General features: G+C 42.1%; 1 protein-coding gene across 7 annotated transcripts in view; it reads right to left on the bottom strand.

Moving 5' to 3' along the window:
- The window catches only part of usp8 (ubiquitin specific peptidase 8), a 68455-nt gene that overhangs the window by 12527 nt on the left and 42791 nt on the right, over positions 1 to 13137 (bottom strand). For 5 of the 7 annotated variants that reach the window (XM_041175175.1, XM_041175174.1, XM_041175172.1 and 2 more), the window contains exons 11-14: positions 11675 to 12253; positions 2721 to 2801; positions 1797 to 2056; positions 997 to 1209 (exon numbers count right to left, since the gene is read on the bottom strand). In XM_041175175.1, coding sequence (XP_041031109.1) covers positions 997 to 1209; positions 1797 to 2056; positions 2721 to 2801; positions 11675 to 12253 — 1133 coding nt within the window. The remainder of the gene's footprint in view (positions 1 to 996; positions 1210 to 1796; positions 2057 to 2720; positions 2802 to 11674; positions 12254 to 13137) is intronic. The other 2 variants (XM_041175178.1, XM_041175177.1) reach the window with 2 other exon arrangements.

A 13137-nucleotide genomic window follows, 5' to 3' on the forward strand; every position in this document is an offset into this window, starting at 1 on the left:
AGTGACTTTGTCCAGGATGGCCCTGTACAACATGTAAATTTGCCCCGAACAATTAGATATCTAGGTAAAGGAGCTCTAAAAAAAGTAAATTGTGAAATAGGTGTCAAAGACTTTTTTTTAAATCCATCAATGGGTTGTGGACTCTGATAAGATCAGCAATTATTGCTCATCCCCAATTGAAAATCAAGAACTATTCTAAATATAAATCAGTAGAGTAGAGAGCAGGTGAATATGACTTGCAAACAGCCTGGGTTTTTAACCATTCCTACAGGAGGGCCACTGGAGAAGTCATGAGGCGCTGTCAGAAGAATTGGCTTTAGGTTTAGCTATATCTTTGTCATTGTTATAGGCTTCAATCTTTACATTCATAGCAAAACTAACAACTTCAGATAGTTAAAGGAAATGAATAGTGAATTCAAAGCTCCCTCAATGGGGTTGGAATGTTGCAATGTAGGGTACTAGATGTTAATGTCCCAATAAGCGTTGTTCTTAATCAATGCCAGCTGTGGAACAATAGGTGGCACACACACTTCTCAGGCAGCAGATTGTTGATTTAACACCCTCTTCAGGATTTGGGCACAAAAAATCAAGGCTGACACTCTAGTGGAGATTTGAGGGAATGATGCACTGTCAAAAGGTGTCATCTGTTGGATGAGATATTAAACAAACGCACTAAACTGCTTGCCCTCTCAGGTGGCTGTAAAGGTTTCATGGCCACTGTTTTGATGAGCAGAGGAGTTATTCCCAGTGACCTGACCTGTAGTTATCCCTCTATCAACGTCAATTTTAAAAATAACACATTATCTAATTATTATCCTGTTGTTTGTGGAGGCTTGATGTACACAAATTGGCTGCTGCAATTCCTACATTACAACAGCCACTAGGCTTCAAGAGTAATTCACTGACTGTAAAGCACTTTGGATCACAGAGCTACTAATAAATTCAAGACATTTCTTTCATGAGATCATGACCTTGCCTATTAGTGATAACTTTCACCTGTTAATATCTTGTTGGTAGTAATTTTTATTGAAGTACTCTGCCAGATGGGGAGTGTTGCACAGACACTGCAAGATGGAATTCATGTAGCAGGTGTTGCCAAGGTTCCGCAGACCAGTCAGTGCTCGCCCCATCCCCCCATATACAGGGTTCAAGTTTCGGATTTGAGAAGCAGAGGGGCTGGAGATTTCGGCTTTGCTGTAGCCAGGGGGCCTACAAAAGATGCAAAAAATCCATTTAGGACAAGGACCAATGAGCTCCTAAATTTCAAAATGATCAAGGTCCTCAATTATAATTACTAATTCGTAATGTATATATTATTTCCTGCCTGAAATTATGTAAACTAGTGTGAAGAACAGCTCAGATTTTGTAAATGTTTCACTGAAGAATTTATTTATAATTGTGTGGCTGTGGTTTTTCTAGATCATTTCCACAATTTAGGTGGTTATATTAGCATATTACATCACGTAACAATTAGAACACTGAATCAAAGCCACAGTTTCCCCAATAGGTCATAATCCTGTAGGGTCCATTAAGCCTGGAGGCCTGCCAAAGCATTTTGTATTAGAAATGGGTGGTGAGAATGGGCAAACAAGTTTACGTCAGCCAAATATGAGTTCTCTGGGTGTCAGGTCCAGTGTGGCAATAACAAAGATTTGGGAACAAATTATTGGCCCAAATTGGGAACAGAACATTAGTAAATAGAATCTTAACTTTTACAAGAGATAATTAATGATTTGAGTAAGTTAATAACCACACACTGTAGCTTATTGACTTTGAAGATAATTAAAAGAACCTACTTGGTTTCCCGATTGACTCTGGGCACTAGTTTTGTTGTCACTTTGTGTTGCTCATCTTGAACTGCTTGGGCAATGTCCGGCGAGGAGAATGAGCGTTTGAGCTTGGGAACATCAACATCTGTTGCACTTTGTGGTTTGGCTTTATGAGCTGGTGGGGTGGCAGGAGGTGTAATCGATGGGACCATTTCAGGTGGATACATATGAACAGAGTTAGTCGGTGAATGATAGTAACGGTAGGTTCCAGTCACCACATCAAGAAACTAAAAAGAAGCAAATACAAAGGTGAAAGCTCCACTTAAAAAGATTAGATTTGCTTTTTTCTACTGCAATACCAAAAAAGGAGACATCTGCAGTGAAATTATTCTATGAAAATAAAAGATATGATCCTGCTGGATTATGGAAAAAAGTTGGTAAAACAAGCATAAGAATTATTTATTTTCTCAAAGCTGTGTTGTAGATGGCAGAAATAACTGTCCTTGCACAAGGAGAAAGGATTAACTGCAGAGTTTACAGGTACAACTTGGACTGCCACTGTTCCTTCATTTCAATATTAATCCTGCTGCAATTAAACATAACCACTACTTTGTCAGAGACAAAGCACATTGGTTGAACAAACTGTGCTGTACAGTTGCTGCTACAATTTCACACAGTTTTGTCAGCTGTTCTACTTTCAAAGAGGAATATACAAACAAGAGGAAAGTGTCAACCTGAGCAATGTCTTATTGGGAACAGATGACTTGGCCATCACTATTGTGGCTGTGACAGAGCATTCCATGGTCTGGACAGGGGAGGGCAAGTGTGATTCTTGTTTTCTTAAAAGGTACAAAATCCTTTCAGAAGGATTAGGCAGAAAAAATGCGAATGAATCCCTTGGGGAAAAATATCCATCTGTTTTTGGCCAAAAGTCATAACTGGTCACTATACCTTCATCCATCCTGATGGTAAGCCTGGAACTGTCCGGCCCATTTCCTCACTCCTTGCTCTGATTGATGTATCTCTATGGTCCTATATTAAAAAAAAACAAAATTTTATTTAGAGGTTTTGTGCAGATAGCCAAAAGAAAAACATTCTCAAGCAGAAAACTGTTTTCACAAAACAAGCACACACATATATTTCACAGCTCCAAAGGTATAAATAATAGGCACTGTTTCAGATACTGAGACCCAGAATCTAATCAAAGGAATTTACATAGTACTAGTTGATGCACACACTGAGTCAAGACCAAGTGGAGGCTTCAGATGATGTAGGCAACAACTGGGCTAGGGTGCACAGACACCATTTTGTCCCCATTTTAAAGTCTATATTCTTTTTTTTTTTACTTTGCTCACATTAATAAATCTAAAAAAAGTCACTGCAATTAAATCCTCATGCAGTGCCTGTTTGACCTGATGCCATGAGACTTCACGGGCAACTCACCACCACCTTCACAAAGACAAATGCTGGCCTAGCCAGCAATGCTCATATCCTATGAACGAACAATATATTAAAAAAATCAAGGGGAGAACTCAGGGAGGGGTCACTTCCTTCTGATTCTATACTAGTGTGTTGCTAGTGGGACACAACATGCCCAGAGATAGTGATGGAGGAGTTTGGGATGTTGGCTGAAAGATATAAATCTTTGAGTATGACTATGTTGGGTTGTTGCTTGTCTAGTCTGTGAGACAGCTCTCCCAAATTTGGCAGACATCCCTGATGTTAGTCAGGAGTATTTTGCAAAGTCAACTGGGCTGGGTGCGCCTGTCATATCCAAAATGACAAAGTTTAAAAGTTTAAGTAGCTATTGGTAAAAATCAAATTCTACCTAGAAAATTTATTTCATTTATTCTTTCTTCCTCTTTGAAGATGGTTTCTGGCCTCCATTTTCCTGCCACCTTTGATCAATTTCATTGCTGTGCCTAAACTAGCTCATTATAAATTAGTCAATTGCTATACATTACCTCAATAAAATGCAAACATACTTTGAAAACTTGTCATTCCATAATGATTACCCAGTTTATGTTACAACTTTCAGGTCTGTGAGTCATCTTTAAAAATCATAGGAATTATAGTACAGCCGTAATTTCTATTTAGTCCATGAGGCTGTATTGGTGAATGGAACCATTTAGTTTAATACCATCTCCCTGCTCTTTCCCTTCTTTTAGAAATGTCAAAGAAAAAGGATGGAAAAATTTCTTCCTGATTGGTCAAGAGTCTTTTCTTCTTCCATCACTGTTTAACGTAATCAATGCTAAAAAAGTTACGACACAGAATGAGGCCATTCAGCCCATGGTGTGCATTTGGCCGAAAAAAATAAAAGGGGAGGGTTTAAACAAGAATGGCAGGGGGATGGGAACCTGAACAGGAAGACAGAGGAGGGAGAAACAAGGATAGAAACAAAAGGCAGAAAAGTAAGAAGCAAAAGTGGAAGGCAGAAATAACAAGGGTGAAAAACAAATGGGGTCATAGTGCAAAATAAAGCTAAGATGATTAACAAGGTTAAAAAGACAAGTCTAAAGACATTGCATCTTAATGCACAGAGCATCTCAATAAGGTTGATGAAATAACAGCACAAATAAATATAAATGTTTATGATATAATTGCAATTAGAGACATGGCTGCAGGGTGACCAAAGATAGAAACTGAACATCCAGGGGTATTCAATGTTTAGGAAGGACAGACAAATGGGGAAAGGAGGGGGATAGCATTGTTAGGAAAGGAGGAAATCATTGCAATGGTGAGGAAGGATATTGGCTCGAAAATCACAGAGGGAATCTGTTTGGGTGGAAATAAGAAACACCAAGAGGCAGAAAACGTTGATGGGGGTTGTCTACAGGCCCCCAAACAGTAATGGAGATGTAAGGGAAGGCATTATGCAGGAAATTACAGATGCATGCAATAAGGATACAACTGTAATCATGGGTAATTTTAATCTACTTTTAGATTGGACAAACCCAACTATCAGTAATACTGTGGAGGAGGATTTCCTGAAGTGTGTACATGATGGGGGTTTTTTAAACCAATACGTTGATGAACCACCTAGAGAGCAGGCTATCCTAGACTGGGTATTGGGCAATGAGAAAGGATTAATTAACAATCTTGGATAAGAGTAACCATAAAATGATAGAATTGTTCATTAGGATGAAGACTGAAGAAGCTGAATCCGAAACTAAGGTCCTGAATGTAAATAAAGGGAACTACGAGGGTATGAGGTGTGAGTTGGCAATGATGGATTGGGGAACCTTATTAAAAGGGTTGATAGTGGATAGGCAATGGCTAATTTTTAAAGAATGTATGCATAAATTCCTGTCTGGCGCAAAAATAAAACAGGACAGGTTGCTCCACCACGGCTTGCAAAAGAAATTAGGAATAGTATTAGTTTCAAAGAGGAGACATATAAAATTGCCAGAAAAAACAGCAAGCCTGTGGATTTGGAGCAATTTAGAGTTTAGCAGAAGTGGACAAAAAGATTGATCAAGAATGGGAAAATGGAGTATGACAGTAAACTTGCAAGGAACATTAAAACTGACTGTAAAAGCTTCTATAAAAATGTGAAGAGAAAAAGATTAGCGAAGACAAATATAGGCCCCCTACAGTCAGAAAGGGGAGGAATTATAATGGGGTACAAAGAAATGGCAGAAGAATTGAACACATACTTTGGTTCTATCTTCACAAAAGACGACATAAATAATTTCCCAGAAATGTTAGGGAACCAAGGGTCTAGTGAGGGGAGGAATTGAAGAAAATCAGTATTAGTAAAAATATGGTGCTAGAGAAATTAATGGGGTTAAAGGCTGAAAAGTCCCCGGGGCCTGATAATCTACATCCCAGAGTACTAAAGGAACTGGCCCTGGAAATATTGGGTGCATTGATGGTCATCTTCCAAAATTCTATAGACTCTGGGGCAGTTCCTACAGATTGGAGGGTGGCAAATGTAACCCCATTATTTAAAAAGAGAGAAAAAAGAGAATTACAGACCAGTTAGCCTAACATCAGTAGTGGGGAAAATGCTAAAGTCTATTATAAAAGACATATTAACAGAACACTTGGAAAGCATTACAGGATTAGACAAAGTCAGCATGGGTTTATGAAAGGGAAATCATGTTTTACTAATCTACTGGAGTTTTTGAGGATGTAACTAGTAGAATAGATAAGGGAGAACCCAGTGGATGTGGTTTATTTGGATTTCAAGAAGACTTTTGATAAGAACCCACATAAGAGGCTAGTGGGCAAAATTAAAGCACATGGGATCGGGGGTAATACATTGGCATGGATTGAGAATTGGTTGACAGACAGGAAACGGAGAGTAGGAACAAATGAGTCTTTCTCTGGGTGGCAGGTGGTGACTAGTGGTATACTGCAGGGGTCAGTGCTTGGGCCCCAGCTATTCATGATATATATAAATGACTTGGATGAGGGAACCAAATGCAACATTTCCAAGTTTGCTGACGACACAAAACGGAGTTGTGAGGAGGATGCAAGGAGGCTTCAAGGCGATTTAGACAAGTTATGTGTATGGGCAAGCACATGGCAGATGCAGTATAATGTGGATAAATGTGAAGGCAGAGTATTATTTAAATGGTGATATATTGGGAAATGTGAATGTACCAAGATCTGGGTGTCCTTGTACACCAGTCAATGAAAGTAAATAGGCAGGTGCAGCAAGCAATTAGGAAGGCAAATGGTTTGCTGTCCTCCATTGCTAGAGGACTTAAGTTCAGAAGGATGTCTTACTGCAGTTATACAGGGCCTTGGTGAGACCACACCTGGAGCATTGCTTGCAGTTTTGGTCTCCCTACCTAAGAAAGGATATACTTACCAAAGAGGGAGTGCAGTAAAGGTTCACTAGGCTGATACCTGGGATGGCAGGGCTATTGTATGAGGAGATTGGTTTGTCTGGGCCTATATTCACAAGAGTTTAGAAGAATGAGAGGGGATCTGATTGAAACATATAAAATTCTAACAGGGCGAGATAGACTGGATGCAGGGAGGATGTTTCCCTAGCTGGGAGAGTCGAGAACCAGGGGCCACAGTCTCAGGTTAAAGGGCAGGCCATTTAGGACGTAGATGAGGAAAAATTTCTTCACTCAGAGGGTGGTCAACCTGTGGAATTCACTACCACAGAAGGCTGTGGAAACTGGGTCACTGAATATATTCAGAAAAGAAACTGATAATTTTGGATATTAGGAATATCAAGAGGTATGGAGAGAAAGCAGGAATATGGCGTTGAGATAGAGGATCAGCCATAATCAAATTGAATGGTGGAGCAGACTCAAGGGCTGAATGGCCTACTCCTGCTCCTAGTTTCTATATGTCTAAAAAACTAGCTACCCATTCTAATCCCACCTTCCAGCACCCGGTCTGTAGCCTCACAGGTTACAGCAGAATTGAGGGTTTCTGCCTCCATCACCAAACCAGGCAGTGAATTCCAAACACCCACAACCTTTTCCGTGAAGAAGTTTTTCCTCATGTCCCCTCTACTCCTTCTACCAATCACCTTAAATCTGTGCCCTCTGGTAATTGACCTCTCAGCCAGGGGAAACAGGGTATCCCTGTCTACTCTATCTAGGCCCCTCAATCTTGTACACCTCCTTTCTAATTGATTTTCAAATAGAAAATACTAGTTGCATAAAATATCTTGCCAATTTCCATTTTTTTTCCACATTTCAAAATCCTGTCCAATCATACAGATACAAAAAGTGTCACCACATTCCCTCCCCTTGCCTCCGCCGCCTCTCCCAGGTTCAGCTCAGAGTTTTTGATGGCATCACTCTTAATGTACAAACTCCAAATGGAATGGATCATATAGGATTGGTGTACAGGCACCACTAGCATAAAACTACAACAATGGCAGCATAATGGCAGACGCCTGGGCCTCTACATGCTCTAGCAATCTATTTAAGGTGGCCCACACCCTGCTCCACATTAATTACCTCCCCAATTAATTTTCATTTACCTAAACCTCCCAAACTATTCTGACTGAACCCTAGCACTGAGGTCCAATGTGCCCCTCTCAATAATTACTTCACCAGACACAGCCCCAATCTCCTCCTCAGCTTGAAGCAATGCCTCAGAAATCCACTACTCTAATTTTGGATGGTTAAATCTGAACAGATATTCACAAACATACGAATTAGGAGGAGTAGATTCAGTACTTGGCATTCCTAATCCAATCCAGGTCACTGGGAAGCAGGAAAGATGATCAAGTTAACTCGCATGGAAAATAATCTATCCGGTCAGCTCTAGTGCAGCGCCCAGTGACTAACTCCTGCTTTCTGGTACAGCACAGCATAGATAATATATCAACTGGATAGTAACCCCAAGACATGAGAATGGTGCGTGGAAGGATGAAGGAGGAGGAGAGCACTTACTGAAAAAAAAATTTGATGTGTAGCTTGAGATCAAAAAATGTGTAGGAATTCTCCATTTCTCATTTCCAGATTGGTCAGCAGCCAGGAGAAATTGTAAAAAGCATGGCATCGGGGCATGGGTATGATATAGATCTCCCACGTACTAAGCTTCCAATCTCCACAGCCTAGTTGAGACAACACTGGGAAATGTTGAGAAAAGGGCATGTGTCTCATGCAGTCAGAAGTTGGTAAGGAGATAAAATAAGAATGGGAGCAATCATCTACAAGTCACAAACATCTAAGAGGCCAGCTTCAAAAGGGACACTGATGAGAACTTAAAAATTAGATGACAAAGCCTTTCAGCGACATCTGGAATGTGGCTTGATGACTCCAGCGGTAAAGATCAAAATGGAATGATCAGCAACAAATTAGAAAAGTGCAGATTTTGCAAAAGGAACCAAAAGAGCAGGCTGTACTCATCACTACCAAATAGCTATAACATTTACATTTTCTAAAATGGACAATGATAACGGACATTAATTTTACCTTTGCTTTTTTTTAATCCTTTCAAGGGATGTGGGCTTCGCTTGCTGGGCCAGCATAAATCGCCCATCCCTAGTTACCCTTGAGAAGGTGGTGGTGAGCTGCCTTCTTGAACCACTGCAGTCCCTTTGGTGCAAGTACACCCACAGTGCTGTTAGGGAGAGAGTTCCAGGATTTTGACCCAGTGACAGTGAAGGAACGGCGATATATTTCCAAGTCAGGATGGTGAGTGGCTTGGAGGGGAACTTCCAGGCGGAGGTGTTCCCATCTATCCGCTGCCCTTGTCCTCTTAGATGGTAGTGATTGTGGGTTTGGAAGGTGCTGTCTAAGCAGCCTTGGTGAGTTCCTGCAGTGCATCTTGTAGATGGTACACACTGCTGCTACTGTGCATCGGTGGTGGAGGGAGTGAATGTTTGTGGATGTGGTGCCAATCAAGCGGGCTGCTTTATCATGGATGGTGTTGAGCTTCTTGAGTGCTGTGGGAGCTGCACTCATCCAGGCAAGTAGGGAGTATTCCATCACACTCCTGACTTGTGTCTTGTAGATGTGGACATGCTTGGTGGGAGGGGTGAGGGTGGGGGGGAGCAGTTACTCAGCACAGGATTCTTAGCCTCTGATCTGCTCTTTCAACCACAGTATTTTTATGGCTAGTTCAGTTCAATTTCTAGTCAATGGTAACCCAAAGGTTGTGGATAGTGGGGATTCAGTGATGGTAATGCCATTCAACATCAAGGGGCGATGGTCAGGTTCTCTCTTGTTGGAGGTGGTCATTGCCTGACACTTGTGTGGCATGAATGTTACTTGCCACTTGTCAGCCAAGCCTGGATATTGTCCAGGTCTTGCTGCATTTGGACATGGACTGCTTCAGTACCTGAGTGGTGCTGAACATTGTGCAATCATCAGCAAACATCCCCACTTCTGACCTTATGATGGAAGGAAGGTCATTGATGAAGCAGCTGAAGATGGTTGGGCCAAGGACATGACCCTGAGGAACTCCTGCAGGGATGTTTGGAGCTGAGATGACTGACCTCTAACAACCACAACCATCTTCCTTTGTGCTAGGTATGACTCCAACCAGTGGAGAATTTTCCACCTGATTCCCAATGACCAGTTTTCCTCGGGCTCCTTGATGCCATAGTCAGTTAAATGCAGTCTTGATCTCAAGGGCAGTCACACTCACCTCACCTCGGGAGGTCAACTCTTTTGTCCATACTTGAACCAAACATGAGGTTAGGAGCTGAGTGGCCCTGGCAAAACCCAAACTGGGCGTCAGTGAGCAAGTTATTGCTAAACAAATGCCGCTTGGTAGCACTGTTGATCACCCCTTCCATTACTTTACTGATTCTCAAGAGTAGATTGATGGGGCAGTAATCGGCTGAGTTGGATTTGTCCTGCTTTGTGTGTACAGGACATACCTGGGCAATTTTCCTCATCACTGCGTAGATGTCAGTGTTGTACCCGCACTGGAACAGCTTGGCTAGGGGCGCAGCAAGTTCTGGATACCAAGTCTTCAGTACTATTGCCTGAATATTGTCAGGGCCCATAACCTTTGCAATATCCAGTGCCTTCAGCTGTTTCTTGATATCACATGGAGTGAATCGACTTGGCTGAAGACTGGCATCCGTGGTGCTGGAGACCTCTGAAGGAGGTAAAGATGGTTCATCCACTCGGCACTTCTGACTGAAGATTGTTGCAAATGCTTCAGCCTTATCATCTTTTGCAATGATGTGCTGGGCTCCTCCGTCATTTGAGGATGGGACTATTTCTGGAGCCTTCTCCTCCAGTGAGCTGTTTAATTGTCCACCACCATTCACAACTGGATGTGACAGACTGCAGAGCTTAGATCTGATCCACTGATGGTGGGATCACTTAACTCTGTCTATCAATTGCTGCTTATGCTGCTTGGTACACAAGTAGTCCTGTGTTATAGCTTCACCAGGTTGACACCTCATTTTTAGGTATGCCTGGTGCTGCTGCTGGAATGCCCTCCTGCACTTGTCATTGAACCAGGATTGATCCCCTGGCTTGGTGGTAATGGTAGAATGGGGGATATGCCAGGCAAAGGGGTTACAGATTGTGTTCGAGTGCAATTCTGCTGCTGCCGATGGCCCACAGCGCCTCATGGATGCCCAATCTTGATTGCTAGATCCGTTCTAAATCTATCCCATTTAGCACAGTGGTAGTGCTGCACAACACGATGGAGGGTATCCTCAATGTGAAGACGAGACTTTGTCTTAACTGAGTGGTGGTCACTCCTACCAATACTGTCATGTACAGATGCATCTGCGGTGAGGACAAGGTCAAGTATGCTTTTCGGTCTTGTTGGTTCTCTCACCACCTGCCGCAGACCCAGTCTAGCAGCTATGTCCTTTAGGACTCAGCCAGCTTGGTCAGTAGTGGTGCTACCAAGACACTCTTGGTGATGGACATTGAAGCCCCCACCCAGAGTACATTCTGCACCTTTGCCACCTTCAGTGCTTCCTCAAAATAGTGTCCAACATGCAGGAGCACTGATTCATCAATTGAGGGAGGGTGGGTACATGGTAATCAATAGGAGGTTTCCTTGCCCATGTCTGACCTGATGCCATGAGACTTCATGGGGTCCGGAGTCGATGTTGAGGACTCCCAGGGCAACTTCCTCTCGAGTGTATACCACTGTGCTAGCACCTCTGCTGGGTCTGTCCTGCTGGTGGGACAGGACATACCCAGGAATGGTGATGGCGGTGTTTAGGGCATTATCTGCAAGATATGATTCTGTGAGGATGACTATGTCAGGTTGTTGCTTGACTAGTCTGTGAAACAGCTCTCCCGATTTTGGCACAAGCACCCAGATGTTTGTAAGGAGGACTTTGCAGGGTTGACACAGCTAAGATTGCCGTTGAAGTATCTGGTGCCTAAGCTGATGTGGGATGCTTCGTCCGGTTTCATTCCTGTCTTACCATTACTGTCTTATCATTACAATCTTACTTCAGTGTTTTTTCAAAAATGCAATGTTTCCAAGTTATGTACCTGCTTCTCTATGCGTGTGCCACTGCCCTCTGGCTCAGAAACAGATTGCTCGCCAGCACTTTTCCTTGGCTCTACTTGATTGCTTATCTGGCTTTCAATTTTGCCCTTTTTTTCCGGTGATGTCTTTTCTTGCTCCGCTAATCTTTTTCTTTCTGCTTCTTCATTCCGTTGTCTGTCTTCACGTTCTTGCATTTTCTGTTCCTCATTTTCTCTGCGTTCTCTCTCTTGCTCTGCTTTTATTTCAAGCTCTTTTGCTTCCTCTTCACGCTGTTCCTTTTCTCTGCGCTCTTGCTCTTCCTTTTCTCTCGCCAATCTCTCCTTTTCTTTTCTCTGTTCTTCCTGCCTTCTTTCACGCTGTTCTTTCTCCTTTCTGGCCTTCTCACTAATAAGTGCTGCTTCGGCATGGATCTGATTTCTCTCTTCATCGGTTAGCAAATTCTGTGGTTCCACAGGTGGTTTTGTTGACCGATCAGGAATTACTGGTCCATTGCGAATAGGTAGATTGTCAGTACCAGCAACCTCTAATTTAGGTTGAGACCGATCTAGCAGTTTCAGCAAAGGCTTTTTAGTTCGATCAACCTGTTCAAATACATAAAAGCATGGTCATTTAGAATCTTACAAAGATATTCACTTAAAATAGTAATCAGAGATAAGCTATTCAACTCACATACATTAGAGGTACATAGAGTGAAAGAATATGAGCAAGAGCACAAATATGCACAAGACTCATATTTAGATAGCACCTTTCATGACCACAGGATGCCCCAAAGTACTTTACAGCTAATGGAGTACATTCAAAATGTGAACACTGCTGAAACACAGCAAAGTAACTAACTTGTTATTAGCAAGCTCCCAAAAACCACAATGTAACAATGACCAGAGAATGTGTTGCCCGTCTTTGGAATAGTGCTTTGAGATCTTGCATCCATGAGAGGTAGGTGGGGGCTCGGTTAACATATCATCTGAAAAACATCTTCCAACAATGTAGCACTCCCCCAGTAACACAGTGGAAATGTAAGCCTTCATTTTTGTGCCAAAATACAACAGTGGGAGTTGAACCCAGAACTTTCTAATTCAAGAGGCAAGAGTGCTACTCACCCACTGAGCTATGGCCTGCCACTTAAGCTACGGTTTTATCAAGCAGAATGGCTAGACAACAGCAGCTGCAATTCTCATTTTCAATCTTAATTTATGCAAAATACAAAACAGCAGATAATTTTTTCAGAAATCAGGGGAAAAATACACAGGTAGCAAATGATCCATTGACTGTTCCTGCCTACCTCCTAGTGGTTGGTGGCACATCAGCAAAAGCCAAAAAGCAGCTCAATAACAGAAACCAAGGTGGAGAAAGTTTGTGATGTAGAAATTTATTTATTTTTGGGTGGGGGCATAGAGAGGAGAGGGTAAAGAGAGGAGAGAGAAGGGATATTGTTAATCTAATTGTAATGGAGCTACAGTATCAA

The sequence above is a fragment of the Carcharodon carcharias genome, chromosome 26, assembly GCF_017639515.1.
Source record: "Carcharodon carcharias isolate sCarCar2 chromosome 26, sCarCar2.pri, whole genome shotgun sequence".
In the NCBI taxonomy this organism is placed as follows: Eukaryota; Metazoa; Chordata; class Chondrichthyes; order Lamniformes; family Lamnidae; genus Carcharodon; species Carcharodon carcharias.